The sequence below is a fragment of the Ochotona princeps genome, chromosome 11 (genome assembly GCF_030435755.1).
Source record: "Ochotona princeps isolate mOchPri1 chromosome 11, mOchPri1.hap1, whole genome shotgun sequence".
In the NCBI taxonomy this organism is placed as follows: Eukaryota; Metazoa; Chordata; class Mammalia; order Lagomorpha; family Ochotonidae; genus Ochotona; species Ochotona princeps.
In genome coordinates this window covers 25,565,444-25,591,685 of record NC_080842.1, presented here as the reverse complement: position 1 = coordinate 25,591,685, position 26,242 = coordinate 25,565,444, and the positions used below count along the sequence as shown (strand labels likewise).

At 44.5% G+C, this 26,242-nt stretch overlaps 1 protein-coding gene across 2 annotated transcripts in view; it reads left to right on the top strand.

The window, feature by feature from the left end:
- Nucleotides 1-26,242, top strand: part of WWC2 (WW and C2 domain containing 2) — a 202,167-nt gene that overhangs the window by 149,238 nt on the left and 26,687 nt on the right. For both annotated transcript variants that reach the window (XM_058669952.1, XM_058669953.1), the window contains exons 10-20: nt 2,842-2,931; nt 4,067-4,686; nt 7,439-7,568; nt 8,363-8,443; nt 8,543-8,629; nt 11,927-12,119; nt 13,695-13,859; nt 18,146-18,270; nt 20,524-20,722; nt 21,882-22,046; nt 23,771-23,863. In XM_058669952.1, the coding sequence (XP_058525935.1) occupies nt 2,842-2,931; nt 4,067-4,686; nt 7,439-7,568; nt 8,363-8,443; nt 8,543-8,629; nt 11,927-12,119; nt 13,695-13,859; nt 18,146-18,270; nt 20,524-20,722; nt 21,882-22,046; nt 23,771-23,863 (1,948 nt within the window). The remainder of the gene's footprint in view (nt 1-2,841; nt 2,932-4,066; nt 4,687-7,438; nt 7,569-8,362; nt 8,444-8,542; nt 8,630-11,926; nt 12,120-13,694; nt 13,860-18,145; nt 18,271-20,523; nt 20,723-21,881; nt 22,047-23,770; nt 23,864-26,242) is intronic.

Genomic DNA, 26,242 nt, shown 5'->3' with positions numbered 1-26,242 from the left:
TGACCTCAAAGAATTCTGATCCTTCCTGAGCTTGGGTCTCGGAAGGAGCTGCAGTCAAATGAATTTCCAGCCACTGTGTTTCTGTAGTTTGCTCTGACGGCAGTGACGGAACTCATCACCTAGTGAGTGTAGAGACATTGGGGAAAAGGGATGCTCTGTGAGGCCATGAGAGAAATTGCTGTCAGGTGAAAACATCTTTTCGTGCAGGCCCTTTTATACGTCTTTGATATTCTTTCCATGTGGCTGTGAGAATTCCTTATACTCTGCTTTTCTGTAGTTGATAAGATACTACCATTGCTCCTTATTTTCTCACACATTTGACAGTTTTGCCTGACAGTTGCCAAGATGTTATAATTGTTTCTGAATTAATTAAAAATACTTGCTCCTGTCTCTGGAAAATGGTTTATTCAACTATTTAGAGATGTATGTGTCTTTTTTAAATTTTATTTTAATTGTTTTCTATATGGAAGGGACTTACTCTGTTATGGGCCATGAAAGTTTTCCTGATGCGGAATCCCAAGTTCAGGGAAGAGCAGGCAGCGCCTGTTGCTTGGGACACCAGGAGCCCAGCTAAGAGGGTGTAGGCCCCTACACTGTGCAGAGGGCAGCTGACAGTAGGGCCTGCAAGAGGGACCTTCTAGGGCCACATGGAAAGACTCCTGTCCCACTCAGAAGATGAGAAGGCCTGGGTTGGAGAAGAGCTAGGACAGCAACCCCATGCCTACCTGCCTCTCTTAACAGGGCCGATGCCAGCAGTTTCTTCTCACCCCTGGCTGAAGGCAGCTAGGAAGGGTACCTCCCCTGAGAGACCCATGCAGTTGCTGTTCCCAGGGACCTCAATAAGAGAGAGGCGCTGTGAGGGCAGCCGGCCCATCAGGAAACTGGGAGTGAAAAAGGAGAAAGGTTGACATGGGCCTCCCAGCACCTCAGAGCTGACTGGGCAGCATGTGAACAGGAACAGCAAAGCCAAGTGCAAGGAACTGAGAGGAAACACAGACCCTGGAAAGGGAGAGCTGACTCCTGACAGTTGGGCGTGGAGCAAATGCCGCAGGAATAGGTTTTCGTGTCATATTGGTGTCTCCTTGAAACGCTGGGAAGCACCTCTCCTTTCAGCACTTTGAAAGTGTTTCCCTTGCTTTGGAAGACATGGGTTTTATGAGTTTGAGACTTTTTGTAGACCTTCCATTTTCTATTAATTTTTTTCCGTGCTGTGTTTTTGTGTATATTTGAGAGATTAAGAAAATGAAAAAATAAAGAATATGCTTGTTTTTAGAATAGACCTTTGAAAACTGTGAATTAAGAATTTTACCATGCTTTGAAGCATTAAAATGGCCAGTGTAACTTTTTAAATTTTAGCATATAATGGAAATGGTATTGTAGACACATCAAAGGGTGGATACTTATAAACAAGATACAAGACTGTTTCCTCACTGCCAGAAACTGCCAGAGCATTTCAAAGGGGTTGAAAATTGGGGAAAATTTATTTTTCTCCAAACAAAAGTGACTAATTTTTATATCACCACTTTGCAGGGGCATGCTGAGGCTTAGAGCAAACAGGATTTGTTGTTCCTGTCCTCAGAACCCTTTCTGTCCCTTAGTCTCTTTGATCCCTTCCCCAGCCTTATCAGGTAGCCACAGAGGATGGTAATCGCCATTTACACTTGCAGAAGGTGAGACCCTGTGGGTTCAGTGACTTGCCCAAGGGGATGCAAAGCTGCGGCTGGCAACCCAGGTGTGCCCCACCCACCCCCTCCATCCCAGCCTGCCTCTCCTGTCTGCTCCAAGCTGCTCTATTTTGATGCTTTCTGAAGATGACAGAGACTATACTCGGGCAAGCTCTTAGTTGTATAAACCCCAGGGTGTTTGATACGTTTTAAAAAAATGACTTCCTATTCAAGTGCTTAATTCTATAACATTCTACTTAAAAACAAAAACAGTTTGCAGGATAGGGTAGGATAATTTGGCACAGGTTAGTAGATGTGCTGTAGCCAGGTAAGGAAGGCACCTTATTGTCGTCCTGCTAACACAGGCCCAGGTTACTCCTTGGGAGCAGTAGGCACTGCTGATTCCTTGATCACCAGAACACTCATCTGTTTAGAACTGCCTGTTTCAATACTAATTGACTTTGGAACATTCCTTGTTTAATTCAATACCAAGATGACTTTTCTGATCTTACCATTATTCCTGTCAACTATTTCAGTGAGGGGGCGATGGCTAGCTTGTTATATCCTATACCCACACCACACATTAGAGGCCTCACCTCTAACGCCTGGCTCCAGCACCAGACTCAGGATTCTTGTCCATGCCAAGCTTGGGGGGTGGGGGATGGGCTGTATTGACTGCTCAGTTGTCTGTCTGCACCTTCACCTACCGCAGCCCACCTTGCCTTTGTAGGCATTCAGGGAGCAGTGTAGTAGATAGAAACTCTCCCTACTTGTCAGAAAATCGTTTTTTAGAAGTTTTTTTAAATAAATACATCACCCGTATGAAGCCAAGTCACAGACCTGAATAATAATTCTGTAGTGTTTTGTTATTATCATCACCTTTCTCTTAGTCACCGTTCTTCCCTAACTCACAGGGCTGTGTTAACTTACCTGCTTAGGAGGATGTTTGGCCACCTGTGTCTTGAGCCCCATAGTTGCTGAAGGATGGGGCAGGAGTCTCCCCCGCATTTAGTTCAGCTGTTTGTGTCCTTCCTGGATCCCCTCCTTGCTGACTGTCCCGTTGTCTCTTTGTCACGTTCATTGACAAGTGACAAATATACACAACAAGACTCTTTCAGTTTTCTTGCTTTTTTTTTTAATCATTTGAAATGAAAGTAACTCCCACCTGTTTTCCTAGGTTGAAGCTGGAAGAGAGAAGGAAAGAGCTGCTACAGAAACTTGAAGAAACTACCAAATTAACTACTTCATTGCATTCACAGCTCAAAAGGTAAGGCAGTCAGGATCTTGGGAAGGTGGCCTCCCAGCTACCTCCAAGCAGGCTCTAAGCCTCCACTGGTTTCTGTTGACTTCATGTTCAGCTATCCAAAAGTAAGGAAGCTGGCCCCGCAAGCACAGTGAACATTCAAGTCAGCAAATTTCAAGGTATATAGGCTGGTTTCTCCTGAACACCCATGGTTATGTTGGGAAACATTTAGAATGTGTCATAAGACAGCGATATGTTCTAGCTACCAGTCCATACTTAGGAAAATAACACACTTCTCTCATTGCCAAAGCTCTTAAATAAATTGTAGGGGGTGGGGAAAATTCACCTTAAAATATTTAGCCATAGATTTTCTTAGATTGGTTAGAAAGATATGCACCCCTTACATTCTTATACATAAAAGAGGAAAGACTTGGCAGGAGCCTTCTGTGTAACCTGTGTTTTCCTTAGCTTACCTTTATTTAATCTAAAAAAAGTTCAAGATTTTTTTTTAAAGTAAATCAGTTATAGTAAGATTTGGCCCTGTTGGTTTCTCCTTTTTCCCCTATTGGCATATTAAATTAAAAATTGTTTCTAGATATTTATGCGTGAAGACTTACTGATAGGTATTTGATCTTTTCTTTAAAAAAAGTTGGCAAAAGTATAGTTTTTAGTAAGAATAGTGTTGCTACTTAGAGTATTTGAGGGTTGACCTTGTGACCTAGCACGTAAAAGCCACTGTCTGCAATGCTGGCATCCCAGATGAGTACAAGGCCTGGCTGCTCCATTTCTGATGCAGCTCTCTACTCTAGTGTGGCACCCCTGCCACCCCTGTGGGAGACCCAGATGAAGCTTTTGACTCCTGGCTTTGGGTTGGCCAGGATCTGGTTGTTACAGCCATTTGGGAAGTGCAGCAGCAGGTGGAAGATCATTCCATGTCCCTTGCTCTCTCTGACTCGTAACTCTCAAATAAATAAATGAATTTTTTTTTGTAGAAACTGAGAGTAGAGTTGCAAGTGTTAAGTGAATACAAAAGGAAGCTAACCCCATTCCTTGGTGTCACTGGGTTCCTCCTGGCTGGTGGTCCCAAGGGAACCCCTAGAGGTTGTGCTAGGCTGTTCCGCCTGTGATGTATCTTATGGTGTGTGTCCTCGTCCTGCAGCCTTTCGGCCAGCACCCTGTCCATGTCATCTGGAAGCAGCCTGGGATCCCTGGCATCCAGCCGGGGCTCTCTGAACACCTCCAGCAGGGGTTCACTCAACTCACTCAGCTCCAGCGAGCTGTACTACAGCAGTCAGGGCGACCAGCTGGATGCAGACTACCAGTACAAGCTGGACTTCCTCCTACAAGACAAAGGGGGTTATATCCCTTCCGGACCCATCACCACCATCCATGAAAATGAGGTGGTCAAGTCTCCAGGCCAGCCTGGCCAGACTGGACTCTGTGGGGGGGCAGCCACAGCTGCCGGCCCTGCCCCACCGCTGTCCGAGGCCCCCAAGTCTGTGACGTCCCTGTCCTCAAGGTCCTCTCTTTCCTCCTTGTCACCTCCCGGCTCACCCTTGGTCTTGGAGGGCGCGTTCCCCATGTCCCCACATGATGCCGCTCTCCGTCCATTCACTGCTGACTTCGAAGACTGTGAATTGAGCAGCCGCTTTGCAGACATCGGCCTGGGTGAGAATCAAATACTGCTTGACTCTGACTCTGGAGGAGCGTCCCAGGCCGTGCTGGAGGATAAAGACCTTAGCGGGTGTGCCAGGGAGCCTCTGTATGAAGGAGCTGCAGGTGAGTGAGACCTTTGCTTCCAGATGTTCCCCATTACTTAGTTGTAAGCAGACTCTTCCATAGAAACAGCCGGGACAGTCCTGCGCACACTTCCAAGTGTTTGTGTCAGCTCCATTTAAGGTGTAGATATTGTTTTCTTGATTAAATAAAAGTCACTTTCTCTTTTGAACCAGTTTAGTCATTAAGTGCGGTGTTTTGTTCAGGGACCCTCTGTATGGCAGTTAATAGGCAGTGTACCTTGTGAGCACACATCATGCTACCAAATAGACTGACCAGAAAGAGCATGCAAAGAGGCGGGCTTCCTTTAAAAGATGGCCTCATACAGATTAAAACCAAGGCAATTAGCATAGCAGCTAATTAGTAGCAAGGTTCAGTGTCTGGATTGCTCAGGGAATTCTGTATAAATACTATTTTTTGTTCCGTGCCAAACTCTCCTTTTCTGCTTGTGGTGGAAGAGAATGCCGTTCATGGTGTTACCCTGCCACCCTCTGGCCACCGCGAGACTTGCAGGAAGAGACACAGAAGAGTTCTGGGTACCTACTCATAACAGGAAGATTTTCTTTTCTCCCCTTTCCCCGTTTTAAAAATAGTTTTCCTTTGCAAAGTGGAGACCTTGACTGCTTATGATGTGGTTTCAGAGAACACAAGAGGGTACCTTGTTGACAGATGCTCAGTGTTCTGGTCTATGGTTGACGAGCTTTTCTGGCGCTCACTTGAGGAAGCTGTGGCACTCACCCATACGGGTCCTGCTCAGAGCACCTCACATCACTGCGTGCTCTACCACACAGGGAGTGCAGGCACTGGAGAGGGTAAGCATTGGCTTGTTTGCATGTATGATCCTAGGAGTCATAAGTCTGAATTGATTGGAGAGTTCAGTTATGTAAAGAAGTAGAGCAATCCGACCTCTTTGACGGGCATGTGAGCCAGCCTCCTGGGCTTGCTGTTCTCCATTGGCAAGGGAGATTGACACCAGGATATGCGTCAAGCCCCTGAGCAGACCTGGCCCGGCTGATGGAGCCAGTGACCAGGAGGTACAATGCTGACCCTACAGACAGTTCCCGCCTCAGATCAGCGAGTTACAGAAGGAAGAAAGGCAACAGATGTGAGCGGTGTGTTCTTTGTAGCACTCTCTTGGGTCCTTGATTTGAAGGAGCTTAACATCTCTCCAGCATTTCAGGTTGCTTTTGCTCTTCATGTACCTGCAGGAGCCTTGAGTGACCACTTCTCCAATACCGGGGCGTAAGGAGGGGCCAGCAGGTGAAGCCCAGGGCTGGAGGAAGAGGAAGGCTGAGCAGATGCCCTGAGGCCTGCGGTCCCTCCCCTGATGGCGCTTGCCTGGCTGGGGCCTTACTCTCAGCCATTGGTCTGCTGCTGTCTCTCAGACGAGTCTATGTGGATGGAGCCAGGTTCATCTGAAGCTTTAATTAGGCCTTTTTAAAAACTTTTAAAATGTGTATCATTTTTAATAGGTTAGCCCAAGGGAAAACACAGCCAAGAGCTTTGTTTGCAGGTAACATTCAGTTTCATGTCTGACAATAGCTGATCACTTATGCTGAACAATAAAGATATGTTGTCCAAGACCTCCATCTCTAGGCCGTTGGTCCCTCACATACACGGCGGTGGGAGGCAGCCCATCAGGGTTACAGGTGAAGTCAGGTCTCTTTTATACAGCACCTGTGCCTGCCGTTGACAAAAAACCAAGTTGGAATAACTACAGAGTCTTTCCCCAGTCAGTCTCTGTTGTCGTCAAAGTCAATTTCAGGTTGCTGTCGTTATTCCTGGGGGTAATCAATAAATCATGTCATCACCTTCACCCCTCGCCAAGGGAGGTGGCCAGAGAGAAGGCACTTCATCATCAAGGAGAAAGCATTCCTACTGCCAGAAATAAAAGGGGAAATGCAGCAATCAATCCTGTAATCTGAAGCCTTAAAACTTAAACATCTTAACAAGATGTAAAGTCACGACTCAGGAGGGGGCCGGCGTGCATACCAATCGAGACCCCCCCTTGGCTGGGCTGGCTGGGCTGGTGCGGAGGAGAGGATGAAAGCGCACCGCAGGCATGCGGCTTATTACAGCCCCGAACACAGCTTTAAACGAATGCACTGCTCGCTCGCCGCAGGATGCTCCTGGATGAATATGAGTTAGAGATAAAAGTTAAGTGGTCGTTGGTGCTAAAGACTGAGTAAAACAGAAAGTTGCATTTTCTTTCTTTTTTTTTAATGGTATTAGCTGGTGAGACATTCCTGTAAGTCAAAGACATTTTCTCTATAATTTCTTTTAGAGTAGTAGCCTGGGCAATGTGGACTCTGGTGTGTTGGGGAGGAAGAGAGAGGCCGTGAGAAGGAAAGCAACCTTCCCTTTGAGTCACCCAGAAGCTCTCTGGGGCTGCACACTTTCCCCGAGCTGAGGGAGGCAGTTAGCTTCTTAGCCCACGTGTGTGACCACCCTCATGGGTGCATCAAAGAAAGACTCAAGGAACCAGGGAGAATTTGAGTAATCCATCGCCATCCCTCAAAATAATGGTAGGACAAAGAAAAAAGCGTATTTCTTCCAAAGTCACAACAAAAAGAGCTGGGGTCCCAGGGCTCCTGAAGGTCGGAGGGCGGCTTCATATGTTGATTTGCGTAACAGCATCCTTGACTCTCTGAGAAAGTGATGCTGTGGAATCCTCACCAGCCAATCTGTGTGTACTCCACGCTCAGCTTTACATTGCAAGGCATTCTAAGTAATGCTATCAACCTTCCTCCCTTAGATGTGGAAAAGTCACTACCAAAAAGAAGAGGAATCCACCTGCTTGGGGAGAAAACACCTGGTGTATCGGCTGCTGTGTCTGACGAGTCCGTGGCTGGGGACAGTGGGGTCTACGAAGCTTTCATGAAACAGTAAGGATTTAGCAGGGAGGCTTTTAGCTGCACTGTACCTGATCAGAGCTCGGTGTGTACACATGTCTAAGCACGTGTGTGTGTGACAGTGTGAATGTCCTTCACTCTCAGCCATTCCCATCCACCAGAGAAATCATCAATAGATGGGTTTACTCAGAGGCAACCAACCCTCTTTAAAGTCTTGAAACTTGATTTTCGTGGAGATGTTGGGGTGATTTGCTGCTGCTTGTTTAGCGCACGAAGCTTCTGAAAAGCTGGATTGTATGTAGAGATTTGGTGCAGGTGTGCTCTGCTGAGGCTGGGCCAGGTCAGACCCCAGAAATTCCTTCTCTACATCTCAGCAGCAGGCTCTTGTTGCAAACGGAAAGACAGCCTGTGAAACAGTCAGCTTTCCCTGGACTCAGTTCACCTGAGATGGTACAGGAATGCTGGGCATTCAGGCTTTTACTGAAAATGAGCCAGTAGAGCCACCGGATGCAATGCCAGCATCCGATATGAGTACCTGTTGAAGTCCTGGCTGCTCCACTTCCAATCCAGCTCCCTGTTCATAAGCCAGGGAAAGCAGCAGAAAATGGCCCAAGTGCTTGGACTCCCCACACCCACATAGTGGACACAACGAAACTCCCATTAGTTGGGGAGTGAACCAGTGGCTGGAAGATCTCTCTGTCTCTCTGTCCTTCTCTGTAACTCTGCCTTTAAAGTAAATAAATCCTTATAAACAAAAAAATCACGGATAACAAACGGTGATTCAGAGCAAGCACTGTCCTCATGAGTTGCCTACTTGCCCTTCTCAGGCCGAGTGAGCTTGAAGATGTTCCGTACGGGGAAGAGGATGCTGCCATCATGGAGACCGCCCAGGTGCAGATTGGGCTCAGGTAGGGAACGCCCCGTGGGGAAGGGTGCATCTGGAGGTCTGTGCAGTCACAGGTGGTCGGTGGTTGTTTCTTGCTTCATCCAGCTTCTCTCTTTAACAGATACGATGCAAAAAACTCCAGCTTCCTGGTGATCATAGCACAACTTCGAAATCTTCATGCCTTCTTGATACCTCATACTTCAAAAATGTAAGTGAAATCAGTGAAGAGCAGCTTGGAAAACTGGAAACTTCTCAAATTATTAAAGAGCAATTAAAAAATTTAGAATTTTTCACATAGGACATTTGCATTATCATTAAACACTTCATCAAAGCGAAGACAAGGAAATGATGCAGTAAGGTTGGTCATATTTATATCAATAATAGTTAAAGATAAAAGGAAAATGTGATGAAGGCATTTAGGTTTTGGTCCTTACTAACTCATTAGTAAAATAGGTACCAAGTCTTTTCATCTCTATTTTCAATCACTAAGTCTTTATTATGCTGTGGTAGGGCCTGATTATTTGAAATACAATGAGAATTTTTGCTTTTGCATTATAATCACTACATTTTTTTGTAATTGGGTAGTATCTACTACTGTTGGCTTCGAGGCATGTTCTGATCTTTTACATGGAAAGACCGCGATTGAGTCTTATTTGTCAGTATAACTTTGTCAGGCATTTTCCATGCTACCTGTAAGAGTGTGCCTTTGTCCTCAGACATTAACGTCCCTATGACCAATAATTTCTTCAGGTTACTTCCCTTCATCACACCTAGAATCCCACCCAAGGAATGGCACGGCTCCTCACAGTCGGTGCTCTGAGACTATCAGATCTTTCCCACCATTCACACTGTCTGCAGTCAGAGCTCCAGTGCTTGTTCTACAGCTTCATGGCTATAGATGGACCACATGCAAATACGACCATCCAAAACTTCATGGAAATGCATGCTGTATATGGATTTCTTTCTTTTTTTTTAACTCCAAAATCAGCTTATCTTCTAATTCCATTTTTCCTTGAGCTTTTTGAAGTATGCAGGAGTATGTCTATTCCACATGTGAACTTTGGAGTCAGGCTATGAATCTTAGTGGCATTCAAGGACTGGGAAAGAAGAGCTGCTAAGGGGTGATTCCCTAAGACCCTGTGCCCAGCCAGATAGGTGTTTTCCCTAATGGTAGAGTGTATTTTCAATGAGATGCACTGCTATTAGGATTAATGAAACACATAAGTGTTTTGAATGTTTTCCCTACTGGTCTAAACTCACAACTCATATTGTAAGAATTGTCCAGGGAAAGAAACGAGGTCGAAAGAAAGACTTAGCTTGAAATATTATGGTTGGCAGCCAGAGACTAGAGAATGAATATCTGTGTTGACAGTCACAAAACTAGAGGGGATAGGATTCCAGGAGGGGAGCAGACTTGAAAGACTTGATGTGGTCAAGGCCTGGGACTATCAGACCCAACCTAAGAGAAGGCAGAATACGGGGCTGGCTAGCTGACTGTGGAGTGCCTGCTGCCGGGGCCTGCTAGCAGAATGCCAGTAGGCAGTGTGCAAGGAAGATGGACTTGATAACGTGCTTTGCCATCTCTCCCTGCCAGGATGCATGCTGTGATCATGGTGCTGCCGAGGGTGGTCAGGGAGAAGATATGGTTAGCAGATGGTGAACCTGTGAGCTGTGAGAATTGGACCCAGGAGAAAATGACAGAATACCCCCTCAAAACAGGGCCTTTCTCTCCACTCAGATTGTAGAAAGTGCTCCGACCCAAATGCTGTATCTTAAGTAAAGTGCTGACAGTCATCCTCACCTCTTGGGAAGTCAAGGAGTATCCTGTGGTGATGTGATGACACCAGGGTCGTTCAGAGCCATCACTGTGCCGAGCCCAGCTGATGTACACAGAATGTAGTCACCTGTTCTTGGCTTCCTAGTGACATTTTCATAACCTGTATACAAGTGCCTTGGCCTAAATAAAGTCATTGCTAAGAATGACCAGTATAAATATCTTCATGTAGTTCTTTTTCCTGTGTCTTCAAAATTTAGTTTTGAAGATTTACTTATTTGAAAGGGAGAGATAGTGAGAGAGAGAGAGATCTTCCATCTGCTGGTCCATGCCCCACAAGCCTGCAAAAGGCCAGGCTGAACTCGGTAGATGCCAGGAGCCAGTCCTCCATCTCCATCTCCCATCAGAGTGCTAGGACCACCACACATACTGCCTGCCCAGACACGTTAACAGAGCTGAATTGGAAAGAGTGGCCAGACTTGAATCAATGTCCAATTCAGAGTACAGATGTCACAAGTGGTAGCTTTGGTGGTTTAACCCACCGTGCCATAACAACCACGCTTCACATGTCTTTATTAGTCCCGACAGGCTGTGCTTTGCTGTTGATGGCAGCCACCAGGTTTGCTGAGTGGCTCAGGGCCTGTGACTGAAGTTTGCATCTCCCAGCCGCTAGCAGTGCCCAGAGGAAAAGCAGTTGTCTTTTTCTCCCTTTGAGCCTTTGGCTCTTAACCAGCATGAAAGCTCACTCAAGTGTTTGGGCCACTGGTACAGAGTAAAACCAGAAGCTCCATCCTAACCTGTGGACAGGTGGCTCCTCCACTGCTGCTCCATGAAGGCAGCGTAAAAGATTTTCTTCTGGGGAAGGCTCCCAAATAAACAAGGGCCACTCAACTTTTAATGCTGAATCTCCATAATTAATGTTAATGCAAAACATTAAGTAGCATGACATTGCTCAGATCTGCAGTTAAATCTAGCATTTCTCCATTTAGACAACAGCACACCATAGAACATAGTCCTGATAGCAGTGGGTTTGGCTGAGTGTTCTCTTTCTGGGATTCAAAGGAAAATACTGCATGCAGTTTGCAGGACCTGTGCATCTTCATGCAATGTGTGCTCAGGCCAATTGCTTCCAAGTAGTATTGGGCACTTCTGATCTCTGACTCTTGCTTTGAAGTACATCAGGCATGAGACTCTGAAAGCACTCTGTCACTCTCTGAGACTTCGGAAATGCTGGACAGTGACAGTTTTGTAATGTCATCTCATCTGTTTTACAAATGAACAGGACATTACTTTGCCTTTTTTTTTTTTTTTCTGGTAGCATATGTATTCCATTCCCTGGAAGCGATCATCAGCCTCTCTTGTTTAACACTCAGAGTGAGGGTTCTTTGGGATCAAGTCTCCAAGGCCCCAAAATAATTTATTTTGGAGCTGGTGGTGCCTGGGGCAGGTGGAATGCGAAGTTCTCCTGCTCTGCGGACTGCTTCCTCCTTGCTTTCCTATTGTGGGCCTTTACTGCAGTCCCCCAGGGATGGCAGGCGGGGGCGCTGCAAGCGGGCGCAGTGAACAGGGCGGCATAAGAGCACCTGTGCCCCAAGTGCTCAGGGGTTAAAATGAATTTGCAGTTCCTTGGTTTTCTGTCTTCTGTGAATCTCAAGCTGCAGCTGTGACCCCAGAGTGGTGGAGGTGGCTGTGAAGTGGCTGTGATATCCGTCTCGCCCTTGTTCTTTGCAGATATTTTCGGGTTGCTGTGCTGCCCTCCTCAGCCGATGTCAGCTGTCTCTTTCGGACCAAAGTCCACCCGCCCATGGAGGCCGTGTTGTTTGGCGACATGTTCCGAGTGGCCATTTCCCAAGCCACCTTACAGCAGAAGACACTACGAGTTGACCTTTGCTTGGTGCGGAAGCACTGGCGGGAGGAGTGCCTGGTGAGTGTCTGTGGCCACGCCCTCCACTGGACCCCGTGAGGGCGGGCAGTGGGAGAGTGTGTGTCCTAGCACCGAACTTCCAGGAAACCTCATGAGGCATAACCATAGGCTCATTGGTTTGTGTTCTGAAGTACAGATTTCTGTCATTCATTCTCTTATTCCAGTTTTTAAAATCTGCTTATGAATTGTGACTGCCTGTAAATTCTGCTTTCTGTTCTTACCCTCTGACTGCAAAGTAACATCAGCCTCTGTTGTGGCTGTTGCACATGGAGCATGTTATTTGTGCCCAGTGCCAAGCCCTGGGCTGAGTACTCTTGTGTCCTTGGTTAGGACAGAGTGATTAGGAAAGTCATGACTATCCCCTCGTCAGAGCTTGGAGCGGTGATCTTCCCAGGGTCGCACAGCCAGCGGGAGCTGGAGCGACATGTGCAGAAGCCTTCCCCCGACACGAGTCGATGAGTCCAGATTTCTGTAGTTGAAGCAGTACACCGAGTCTATACTTCCCTTATTCAGCTCGTTCTCCCCACCATGGTATTGGAACCTTCAGGAAGATGCTTTTCAGAGCAGTATGATATGCAGATGCCACAGCAGAAGACTTTGCGCTTAACCAGTTATGACTCAATCCACCATTAAATGCATAAGCCACACAGGTGCCTGCAAGGCTCTGTGGGTGTTCAGATCGGGGTGTCCAAGGTATACCAAGTGTTCAGACATAGCATCTGCCTCCGGTTGAGGTCGCCTCTGCAGTCTCCTGAAAGCACAGATGCACAGCTGTCTCATGATGAACAAAGTTAAAAACAGTGATAGATTTATTCTTAGGGGTTTTTTTTGCCTTGAAAAATAAAACATTTGATAATAGCTAACAATAAAGAAAATTAGCAGCATAGATAACAGACTTTTTAGGCTACCAGAAAGTCTTTAGTAGATGTCATATCAGAAGACCCAATATAGTTAACAAATACATTAATTCATATCTTTTCAAAAATATTATAGTTTAATTTAGATTCTGGCTATATGTCAAATCCTTTTACCATAACCTTTTCTGGACTTTATAACCTGCCTAGTTGCCAGACTAAAAATTTTGCTTTTTGATCCTCATTGAAGAGCCAAAGTGGCATTTTAATTTGTTTTAAAGTTTTTGAATGCATAATGAATTCTTTGTGAGCAATAAGTAACTTTTATGGCTGTAAGAAGATACTGTAGTTTAGAATTGTGGACTATTTTGTATTTTATTTAAAAATAATTAAACATTTACCAAAAAAAAAAAAGCACAGATTTCCACCTTATCATTAGGTATTGGCAAAATAATATCACAGTAGCTGCACAAGACTGACCTTGGTCTTGGGATTGTTTCTTACTTAGACACATTAAAAACACAGTACATCTCTGAGCTTGGAGGAAAACTCCTTAGCATGGTAGATCATGAGTTGTTATTATGTGGGATTTTTTTTTCTTACCCTAAAGTAAGCTCACTTATTACTCTTGGTTCTGTCATAAAGAACAAATGGCAATTTGACATTTTCATTTCTCTCTCTTTGTGTGTGTGTGGTCTTTGCTTTTTTTTGCTTCACATAGGCTGGAACTCAGATCAGCCTGGCAGATCTACCATTTTCCAACGAGGTTTTCACTCTGTGGTATAACTTGCTACCTTCCAAGCAAATGCCTTGCCGACAGAATGAAGAAGAGAAAGAAGATTCTGTATTTCAACCAAGCCAGCCATTAGGAGACTCCATAGACCTGGTAAGTCGAAATGAGATGACAAAACCTTTAATATTTGGTGGAGTAATGGGAAATACAGAATGCTCTGAGACTAACGAGTTTTCATTCACTTGTACTGTCTTTCCTGTTTCCCTTTCACAGCTTTATCCTTTTCTCAGCCTCATAAACACACACACACACAAAACAAAGACAATTGCCAGCTTTGTTTCAACTAAGATTCTTAGAAAGATCGTGCTTCTCCCAGGAGAGGTATCTGATGTGGAGGTTTCACTGCCTCCAGTGGCTGTAGAAGACCTTTGAATTTAAATGCATGCTTTGGTATGGTGTGTTCATGTATTTGACTCTACTGTGAGGTTATAAATTTAATAGTCTCATTTTTGCACATTTTAAATCGTTATATGTAAACAATGTGTAACTTCTCCTATTTTTAAATTTTTGTTTTTTAGTGATTTTTTTTATTTTGAAAGGCTTTGGCCATGGCTGAGTGGGGAGAGATGGATCTTGTATTCACTCCTTAGTCCCCAGATGGTCACAGCAGCCAGGTCTGGACTAGAGCAAACCCAGGAGCCAGGAGCTTCATCTGGGTCTCCCAAGTGGGTAGCCAGGGCCTGAACAATTGGGCCATCTTCTACTGCATCACACATACAGCAGCCTGGACATGAGCTGGTACCCAAGTGGGATGCCAGCATCACAGGCTGTAGCTTTACTTACTGCACCATAATGCCCAGGCCCCTCATTTTCCATTTGCAACATCAGTATCCTGAAGTATTTCCTATTAAAATGTCTATTGTCGCCAACAGCCTTACTTTGATACCCCAGAACTTTGAAGAGGGCCTTCCTGTAAGGCTGTTCACCACTGAGTTGGCATCTGTTGGTGTTGCTACTGAGTTAAGCTTATTTTAGATGATCTGTGAGGAAAGATTAAGCAGCTGATCATCCACCATGTACAGGGAACTCAAGGACAACAGACACAGTACTATGTTACTTTCTCAGGCTTGCTTTTGTAACTGTCGCTCTCTGTGGGGTATGTGGTACTATTCACCTCCCTAAAGTGGGAGGTCCAATGGATTGGAGTGTATTCATAGAGTTTTGCAACTGTCTTGTCAATCTAGTGTTAGAAAACTCAACAGGGCTCAAAAGGCTAATCCTTCATCTTCAAATGCCAGCATCCCATATCATGCTGGTTCAAATTGCAGCTGCTGCACTTCCCATAGCTCCCTGCTTGTGGCCTGGGAGAGCAACGGAGGACAGCCAAAGTTGTGGGGCCCTGCACCTGCGTGGGAGACCCAGAAGAAGCTCCTGGCTCCTGGCTGCTGGCTCCTGACTTTGGATTGTTTCAGCTCCAGCTTTTATGACCAGTTGGGGAGTGAACCAGCAAACAAAATCTTTCTGTCTGTCTCTCCTTCTCTCTGGAAGATGCCTTTCTAATAAAAATAAATAAATATTTTTTAGAAAACACTGTCATCGTCTCACAGAGCAGCCCTGCACCATAAGCACTCCCTCCCATCCCTCTGAGGCAACCACTACTCTATCTCCGTCAGTTTGCTTATTCTGGAGGTTTTGTACATGTAATATTCTCTTTTGTGACTGTTTTCTTTCGGGTAGCATGTGATTTTCAAGTACAACAATACCAGTACTTCATTCCCAAATAATATTCTGTTGTGAAGTACCATGCTTTGTTTATTCATCAGCTGATGAGCATTTGAGCTGTTTCCATGTTTTCACTATTCTAAATAATGCTGGTAGGAACATTTGTGCACAGGCCTTCAGGTGAACAAATTTGCATTTCTGTCAGATAAACTTGTATACCTAGGAATGGAATTGCTGGGCCATGTGATAACTCTGCTCAATATCTTAATGGCTACAAATCATGTCTCTTGATACATGAGTTTTATATCTTTGTATTCCTGAGTTATGAGCTTTTGCAGCACAGAAGTTTCTAATTTGGATAAAAGGCCCGTGTGTCTGTTTTTTTCCTGTGTTGATGTGGTGTCTAAGAAGAGTTTGCCTAACCTAACATCACAAAGACTTGGCCTGTCTTCTTCTAAGAGTCTTGTGTTTAGCTCCCGGTTCTATCTTGGTGTGAATGTGCGATGGCGAGGAGAGCGTCCGGTGTCGTCCCTTTGTCCACAGAGATGCAGCTGTTCCTGCTCCGCTCCTTGAACAAACTGCACTTTCCCCTTTGAATTATCTTGGCACCCTGTCAGCCACAAGTGTGGGAGTTTGGAGATCTGAGCTCCGGGTTACGTCCCGTCTTCTGTATCATTGTACCTGGCTGCCTTGATCACCGAAGCTTTGTAGGCATGTAGAAATAAAGGAAGTGAGAATCCTCTAGTTCTGCTTCTCATTTTCCAGATTGTTTAGTCTACTCGGGCTGCCAAACATTTCCGAATGAATTTTAGTATCAGTGTGTCAATTTCTGGGGGGCAAAAAAAGTGGCAGCTAGGATCTTTTTTTATTTTTTTAGATTTATTTCTTTTATTACAAAGTCAGATATACAGAGAGGAGGAGAGACAGAGAGGAACATCTTCCATCCAATGATTCACTCCCCAAGTGAGCCGCAACAGCCGGTACGCACCGATCTGAAGCCAGGAACCAGGAACCTCTTCCGGGTCTCCCACGCGGGTACAGGGTCCCAAAGCTTTGGGCCATCCCCAACTGCTTTCCCAGGGCACAAGCAGGGAGCTGGATGGGAAGTGGAGCTACCGGGATTAGAACCGGCGCCCATATGGGATCCCGGTGTGTTCAAGGCGAGGACTTTAGCCGCTAGGCCACGCCGCCGGGCCCGCAGCTAGGATCTTGAAAGGAATACTGCTGAATCCAGGTCTGTGCAGGGATGTTTTTATCTTACCTGTTGCAAATCTCGTCCTGTGAGTTCTGGGTTGATTTCTATTTATGTAGGTCTTAGTTTCTTTTAACTATCTTTTACAGCTCAAGCTCCCATTTGTTTTGTTAAAGCTAGTCTCTAAGTGTTTTATTCTTGATAAATATTGTGGATAGAATTGTTTTCTTCATAGCATTTTTTATTTTTCATTGCCCAAATGATTTTTGTTTGTTTCTTATATCCTGCAACCTTGATAAACTTGTTTAATCGTAACAGTTCAGTAGTGGATTCCTTAGCATTTTCTCTGTAGATCATATCTCTTGTGGGTAATTTTGTTGCTTCCCAATTGAATGCCTTTTTAAATTTTTGTTGCTGATTTTTTCTGGCTGTTATTCTCTGTTAAATGTACATAGTAATGAAAGAGGTGTAAGACCAGACATTTTTATCATGTGTGTGATCTTAGGAGACTTGTTCGTTGTTAAGCATGATTTTTTTTTTATTTGCAAGGCAGAGTTAGAGATTTTTCTCCATCATATGTTAATTTACCAATTTCTACTCCTTGCTTTGCTTTCATCAGGTTTAGTGCTGCCCTCAATTTTGGAATGAATACCTACATGGTTGATTTACAATCTACTTTTCAAACATTTTAAGTTTATGAAATCTCTTTAAGCACAGGTTTGGCTGCTTCTCACAAACATTACGAATTCTGTTCATTGTGATTTCTTTTTTTGGCCTGAGAGTTTTTCTAGACATGTATTTACTTAATTACCAAACAATTGAAAGTTTTAGATTTTTGTTATGCATTTCTTGTTTTCTTCTATTGCTTTCAAAAACCAGGGTGCATGCTATTTAGTTATAAAAATATTAAGACTTGCCTATGGCTTAGCATGTAGTACTTTTTTGGTAAATATTTCAGTTGTTCTTTAAAAGAAAAGTATACTTTGCAAACAAACTTTGCTTTACTTTTAAATTTTCTACCTTGATTGTATTTCTAATTTGCCTGTTTTAGTATTAATTGAGAGGCATAGTAGAGCTTCACTAATTTTTTATTTAAAGGAAGTCTTTCTCTTTTTAGTTCTTTAGTCTTCACTTTAGTGTATGTGCTATTAAAGTAAGCACTGATCTTTGTTTTTTATGTCTGTGATACTAGGTGATTATAAATACTAGTTTGTTGTGTTCTATTCATTCATCTTTTATCATTATGAGATATTTCATTTATCATTAGTAACACCTCTTGTTTTGAAAGAAGGACTGCTGGTATTAGAATAGATAGATGGATGCTAGTGCTTGCATGATTTACTTTTCCATCCTTTTGCTTTCAGCCATTCTGAGTTCTTAATTTTTTTATTGTATGTATTTACTTTCAGTATATTGAAAGGCACAGAGACAATCAGCTGGATGTGTAAGTCCTCTTCTGATGTGTTTCTTACTGTTTCTTGGAGTATATGAGGCTAAATGGCACTTTTTTTTTCACGTTCTCCAGGATGCAGTGTCAGCCTTACTGGCAAGAACATCAGCTGAGCTGTTGGCTGTAGAACAAGAGTTAGCACAAGAAGAAGAAGAGGAGGAACCAGAGCGAGAAGAACAAAGGGGTCCGGATGGTGACTGGTAAATCCATCCTCTCCTTCTCCTGTAGGGAACTTAACCAGAGTGTGGTTAGTTTCTCTGAGGAAATTTCCAGTGAATCAATTCTTTGTCAGTTCCTATCCTGCCCTGGAGTCGTGGGAAGCAGCACAGCTGTAGTGAGCTGCAGCTGAGGGGAAAGTCTCTGCTTGGTCACTAGATGTTGAAGTTAGTGACAAGATGTGGGAAAAGTTTAACATCAGCCGCATTCTTTGTTCTTGCTTCAAGTAATTATTTACACTGTTTTCACAGCATTTTTAAAAATCTAAACCATTAGTTTTGAAAGGTATAGTAGTTTCCCAGGAATGGAATGACTGGGACCTGCAACCCTATATTTATAGTAGCACAATTTACAAAACCTAAGACATGGAATCAAACTAGATGCCAATCAACAGAGGAATAGAATAAGAAACTACTACTAAGCCATTAAAAAAATGAAATCTTACGTTTACACCAAAATGATCCACTGAAACCATTATGCTTAGTGAAGTAAGCCAGTCCCAAAAAGATAAACAAAAGTTCTAAGACAGCTAATACACAAAGTACAATGTGTGTGTGTGAGAGATGCATACAGTACAAAAGAGACTAGCATACTAGGAAGCAAAAGTAGTATAGAGAATATGAGTGCCAAATAAAGCAGGACTGCTGGTGAAACTTACAAATATTCCTTTATATTACAATGCTAGGTTTTCTACCTTTTCATGAGGGACTATGGTATCATGATAACTCAGGGACCAATGGTGGGAGGGGACATGGAAAGGGAAGAAAGTGCCTACAAAACTCTATTGGGGAAAAGAATTAATTTAGCAAGTTGAAAGAAAAAAGGATACAGTAGCTTTACTGTAGAGTTACAGGTGAACCCTAAAGACTCTCTTTAAACTTCCATAAGTACATTTAGGCTTTGGGCAGAAAGAGCAGATACTTTGCAAGCAGCTTCTCAATGGTCATCTCTTTGTTACCAGTTTTCCTTTTTTCTCTTTCTTCTGTCTGAATCCTGTCCACTTTAGGAAAGGGGGAGGGGAGTTATAGCTTTTCCCAAAACTGTCATTCCAGGTTTGCAGCCTTTTCTCTAAAAACAAATGTTAGTAAGGATTTCAGTTTTGCAATTATACATGTAAAATCAGTTGGGTTGCTTTTTAAATATATTTCATTGCTTATATTATAGTTTGGTTGTCTACTGTTAGCACACAAGCCCCTCCGCATAGGGTGCTTCTCTGTGCGTGTGTATCTGTGTCAGATGCTTTCCAGACTCAGAGTGACAAGGCACATCCTAGGTCATCGTCGTGCACTTTTGACAGGAAGAGCAATTATGGCGATGTGAAAAGGTACAGATGTACCTCATGTCAATCAGAAGTCCTTTGTAGTGAATAAAAGAACACCAAAAAACAAATAGTATGGTTAGAAGGTTCATCACAGTATCTGTAAATATTAAGAGTTCCTCATTTGTATGAACTAGTTTATATCTCACACACTTAAAAAATGCGTAGTGGCTCCATAAGGAACATAGAGTTCATAGTAGTCACTGTTGGGTTGCCCTTCTTTTCATCTCAGGGCTAAACACTTAATAGCTAATCTGCCATTTGTCAGCATGTCAACAGCTGCAGTTAAATTTTGACATTTAGGTTTCTGTGGAGCCCCTGCTCTCTGCATTCACACACAGGGTGCTGGTGTTCTTGGGCATGTGTGGTGAGGCCACCCAGCCGATGCCACAATCATGGTGAATATGAGATGGGGTGGCCTTCCTCCAGCCCGTGGGGCGTGGTAGTCAGCTCCTCCATACCATGCTGGACTGGCGGGACAGTCAATAACAGGTGTTTGTTGCCCTTATATCTTTATCCACCCCAGCTTCAAATAATCCTATTCTATTGTATAATTGACCTTTTAATAAATTAGCAACTAATGAGTTGTTGTCTAGCATGTGTCACTATTTTTAATACTACGCTTAAACTCTAGGTGTGGATTTAGCATATTTCCATTCTACTGTTGGGAATTAGGTCAAATTTCCTGAGCTTAATTTTTAGTACTACACTATGGTGGTTTTACAGCAGATTGCTAGAGAGTCCAGTGAGAATTTTATTATATTTTTGAGATATGTTGTTAAAAGTTCCAGCAAAGAACTACTCGCATCATTGTGTGTGAATCTGTTTGTCTCCCACAAGATGGGTTATCCTCCCTGAGTTGAACTACGCCTCGAGTGTGGCTGCTTGACTTAAGCATGTTGCATTTCTCTCACCGTAGGCTGATGCTGCTAAGAGAGGCCGCCAACAAAATGGTGGCTGAAAACGAGGCTGACGTTAAGTTGCTAAAGGGCAGTAGCCATACAGAAGACTCAACTTCGTGCATGCACATTCCAGGGATGAATGAGGATGGGAGCAGGAAAGAAAACAACTGTGCCAAAGACTTGGGAAGTCAGACACCTCCGGGGACCCCCATGCTGGTGGGTATCTTGCTGTGCGCTTCTGAAACACGTGTCCCACAGGCATCACATAGACCACCCAGAGGCTGTTTATCTCCCCAGGTTAGGGTTTTGTTTATGTTAGGGTTTTGTGCTGGATGCTGGTCATCAGTTATGGAAAGTAGCTGTAAGAAATATTGTAAATGCTTTAATTTTTTTAATGTGCCCAAATAGTAATTTTCCACTAATATTTGATCTAAGAATAACACTAACAATTTTAGATCTTTTTAGTGTTTTGTGAATATTTATCCGAAGTATTATCTTAATTTTTTGACTAATAGACTGACTAACTTAATTATATGTATATGTGAGTTTCCTTTAATCGCAAACATGGGTAAGCATTTAAAAAGTTTCTCTGGTTAGATGGGATTCTGAATGAAATCTCTAGGAAGTGGCAGCTGACTCAGTCTAGGCAAAGGTAACTTTGCTAATTCAGTGAAGCAAGGCTGCTGTCCCCTAATGCAGGAAAACATTTTACCCTTTGAATGTGTTGTGTAATAAAGTTTGGAAAATTGTATTTATTTCTGAGAAAAGAATGCACCTAGACAGAGTGCATGCTTTTACAAAGGCACAGACTAGCAGAAACGGACAGCTTCAGAGTCAAGGTAAAACTAAGATTAAAGAGTGAACATATGCACTGGGCTGTGTAGTCTGTGTTCTGAGAAACTTCTGTTGTTACTTAAGTTTTACTTTTGTTTGCAAAAGTGCAATCGCAAATACAGATTCAGCTGTACCGTACTTGTTAGATTTGTATATGTGTAACTGCCTGTTCATTTTTAAATGTAATTTGTTTTCACATTTTGTTACCTTTATCATTTATTCTGAAACAAATCCCAAGTAAGATGCATTGTAGAGCCTCTTTGAGTCCAAGCCTTCATTTTGGAGAGGCGCTCACATTTATGGACAACTTTATTCTGCTCACTGCTGTCAGCAGCTTGCTGAGACCTCAGTGGAAAACCTTTCCCCTCCGTTGCCCTTCACCACGTCCTGCTGCCCAAAGCCTGGCTCCTCTGGGGTGACCACAGAGTTAGAGGAGTCTGCACTGCAGAGTAGCTGGGCTTTCCCTACTTCAGAAGAAAGGAGTGAGTACACATGAATATGCACCTGTCAGCTCCTGAAAAATAGCCGACTTCCCTTGCAGGTTGATAAAGAGACGAACACGGATGAAGCAGTTAGTGAAGGGGTGGCGGTTCGACCCAAAGACCGAAGCAGCCTGGGCTCAAGACAGCCGCCCTTCACGCGGAGCAGCGTGATAGTGCGCTCACAGACCTTTTCGCCGGGCCAACGGAGCCAGTACGTCTGCAGGGTAAGGCCCCAGGACCTAGGCACCTCTAGGGAGGTGTGGCCTGTCAGAGATGGTGCAGTGCAACGCCACAGGAAACAGTGTTCTCCCAGCAGTGCTACTGGTCGGAAATACACAGTGCACAGGCTCGTCCACTCCTGTGGTTCCTCCTAATTTGTTCTGGTGCCCTGTGCCCCTTTCTCACGATTTGCAATGTGACTTACCCAGAAAGTAAGTGAAGTTTCCTCTGTCTTTCAAATGTATTTTGGGTGTTAGTCTATGTTTGGGAACACAAAGTGACTTTGAGGTTAGGTGTTTTGTGTCTTACCTGCTCTGCACACCTCAAATCAAGTTAGTGTTTCAGAACTGAAACCTGTGAGTTGGATTTAAAAACCAAAGTCATCGCTTGGTCATGCCCCTAAACTATGGAATCTGTGACAGGAATTCTGGGATTCGCATCAGTTTATCAGATTTTATCTTCAGAAGTGTGTTTGATTTATAGTCAGATTTAGCATTCTGTAATGACTGGAAGTACTGTCAAGCTTCTTCATATGTTCAGAATTTGTGCAGGTTTCCTGGACACTTGAGATTCATCTAAAAACAAAGGAACACAGAGCCCCGCCCTTGCAGAGCTTTGGTTCTTGTGTGCATCAGGGCAGATTGTTAACAATGAATACGAGGGATGGGCTGTGTGGGGGCTTGGGTGGGGGTCACTGCCACAGCAGATGAAGAGGGTGGGAGTGGTAAGTGCAGTGTGGCTTATTGCTGACATTTCAGCAAAGCCCTGCAGTGGGTGAGCATGGTTTGTCTGTGCTGTAAGAATGCTAAATGGTACCACCTATGTCTTGACTCTGACCTTGAGCTCTATACGTTGCAGACCTTTAAAAAACAAAATGAATACTAGAGAACATGCGTCTAGCACTTCAAAAGCCTGAGTCTCATGCTGGAGAGCTGGGTTGAGTACCTGCCTCTGGCCCCAGCTTCCTGCTGCCGGCCACAGGGCCCGGTGGATGCCTGCTGCCCACATGGAGTTGCATTGCTGCTCTCACTTCTAGCTTCAGCTTTAGCTTCGGCCCAGCTCCAGCCACTGCGGGCATTTCAGGGATAAAACAGCAAATGGGAAGTCTCAGTCAGTCTCTCTGCCTTTCAAATAAGCAAATTTTAAAACTAAATAAAGCATCTTAATGAAAAAAAGTTTAATTACTTTAATATTTTTAAACTGTAGCCAGAATTTGGGTATATTAAATTTTTAAAAGATTCATTTATTCGTTTATTTATTTGAAAGAGTTCCAAAGAGAGAGGGCAAGGCAGACAGAGACAGAGAGATCTTCTATCTGTCTTTTCACTCATCAGATGGCCACAATGGCCAGAGCTAGACCAGGCCAGAGCCAGGAGCTCCATCCAGGTCCCTCATGTGGGTATCCGGAATCCAGCCACTTGGGTCACCTTCCATTGCTTTTCTGAGGCCATTAGCAGGGAGCTAGATTGGAAGTGCAGCAGCCAGAAAGGGAACCAGGGCCCGTAAGGCATGCTGGAGTCACAGGCAGTGGATTTATATCTGTGACACATTATTGGCTTCCAAAATTAAGTTACTGTTCAAAAACAGAACAGAGGAAAAACTTGTTTGGGAAGAATTTTCTTAAATAAATTGATACTATCACTAACTACTGTATTTGATGAGTTTCTTAATTCTGTAATGTCAAACGGCACTATCTTTTGCAGTTATTTTTTTAATCCTTTGTTTCCAGTTAAATCGAAGTGACAGTGACAGTTCAACCTTGGCTAAAAAATCCCTCTTTGTGAGAAACTCCACTGAACGGCGCAGTCTGAGAGTCAAAAGGGTATGTATACATCTCATTCTCCTAGAACTTGGAATGGCAAAGCACAGATTCCAGAACTGTGGCATGTCAGTGCTCCATGCTTGTGAGCAGCCACACAAAGCCACGGTGATTGCAGAGTTGCGGCTGTTCTGCCTGCGGTGGGGACAGAGGGCAAGCTAGAGCCCTCATGCCACTTTGGCCTGGAGCCCGCAGTGCTGCAGATCTAAAGCAGCAGGCCGTGTTTCCAGAGTGGACAGCCTGCTGAGCCCTGGGTGACTGCTAAGGCTCCCTGGGCGCCAGGCTGTCACGTGACGGCAAGAGTCCAAAACCCAAGACCTTTCCTGAGGAACGAATATTCAGGGCACAGAGGGACCAAGAGCTTTATAACTTGCTTGAGCAAGTGTGTGCAGATGTTCCTTGAAGCCAGAGATCTGTAGGTGAACTTTAAGGGTAAGTCAGGGAGGAGTTTGAAAAAATTAACAAATAGTTCAAAATGTCCATTTACTCCCTGACAGCTGAGATGCTGACAGAAAGTTCTTTGCTTAGTGTTACCCTCCTGGATTTGTGTGCCAAGCACCTGCAGTAGCATACTTGCCTTCACAAGTCTGCAGTCTCAGAAAGGACCCAGGCCCATGCTGGGCCAGTTGGGAAGGAAGTTCACCTAGTTAGGAAAGAGTGGCCTCCACGCCCACACACAACTTCCTCTGCAGTGGGAGCCTTAGCCCAGCAGTGTGGCAGTGAGGTTAACAAGTGCTGACTGGCCTTACCACACTTGCAGGCGAACCTCAAGGAGTGCCAAGTGGCCAGGTCAGGCCAGCACTGTGGCACAGAGGACCAGAAGGCTGGACACCAAGCTGGGGAGGTCAGTCTCTTTATCCATCAGTGATGCTCTGGCTTCATGCTACCAGATGCAGACTGAGCTGCGTGGCCAGGCAACATCCGACTCCCTTGGCATCACTTCCTGTTTATTCGGACATAACAGAAGCAGGTTTCTCATTTCTAAAGGCAATGTGCTGGCTTGTGTGTAGCACTCAGCAGGCTCAGGAAGTACATGGGACCAAAGTACTTTGGTCTTTCAGATGACCAAACTTTGTGCTTTCTAACTACCTCAATTCCCTTGGTGTTTTGTTTGTTTATTTTTTGGTGGGGAGTGGGAGATGCATCTTGTCTTTGGTTTATTTTTCGATCAACGTCATGGGACTGTGCAGCCTGTGCCACAGGGGACGTCCTTGATAAACAACCTGAATGAGAATGCCAAGTTCAGGGCCCATGGAAACACCAAAAGCAGGAGAAAGCCAGCAGCCACAGGTTTACAGGACCAGTGGAGAATCCGTACAAGTATAGCCCGCTGTCCCCAAGCTGGGAATGTAATTGGAGCTGCCTGGGGAAGAAGGCCCCAGATGCTGCCGACCTAGGCTGCTAGACCACAGGCCAGCTCTGGGGGCTCCCAGGAACCACAGAAGAGGACGCATTCTGCTGCAGGTCATCCACTTCCAAGTCAGGGCCACATCTCACATGTCAGCTGTCAAGGAGTCGCAGCCTCAGGCTCAGCATGCGCCTTGTTGACCGGGCCCCGGGCACCAGCACTGGCACCCTCTGCGGTGTCCTTGGCCAGGGCAGGGCACAGAGGCCCAAGATCAGGCTGGAGGAAATCCCATTCCTCTTGAAGCAAGATTCCTCCTGGCTGCTTTCTTGGTCTCTGACCTTCACTAGCAGCACATTCTTTGCCAGGATGGTGGCACTCCTCGGAGAAGCTTTACCCAGATGTGTGGATGACACGAGTGGAACTAGAGAACAGTCAGGTTACTGAGCAATGTAACTGTTAGCCCTACCAGAGCCAAAAGATGATCCTGAAACATTGTGGACAGGATGGTTTTCAAAGTAAGCCATTATGGTTTGATAAAAAGTGTATGAAGCATGGCATTCTCATGTAGGGACTACAGCATGAAAAGGCTATGTAGGGAAACAGAGGCCTCGACAGAGTTTTACCTGACAAGAAAAACCATGTGGCAGATGTGAGAGTTGTGGGGTAGGAGGGCTGCTCGCTGGCACAGGAGCCGGTCATGTGTGCTTCTTGCCAATCCAATGCCATCATGTTGATAGCTTGGAAGACAGGTGCAGTGGTGTTTTTGCATAGGAATCTGCAAGCTCTGTCTGTCACTGCTCTCCTCTTCCTCCCACAGAGGGCTGGTTGTTAAACATTTACTGTCAGACCACTGCACAGGGAGCCCTTGGAAAGACTCCACACACATATCAACTAGAAAAGATTTCTGATTCTGAGAAGTTGGCTCATGCAGTCAAAGCAGATATATGTGAGGTGATTCCTGTTATGTAATAGATATGTCGTTAGTCAGGGAGCAGAGGTTGACTAAAGGAAACCTAGTAGTAAGAATGTTCGAG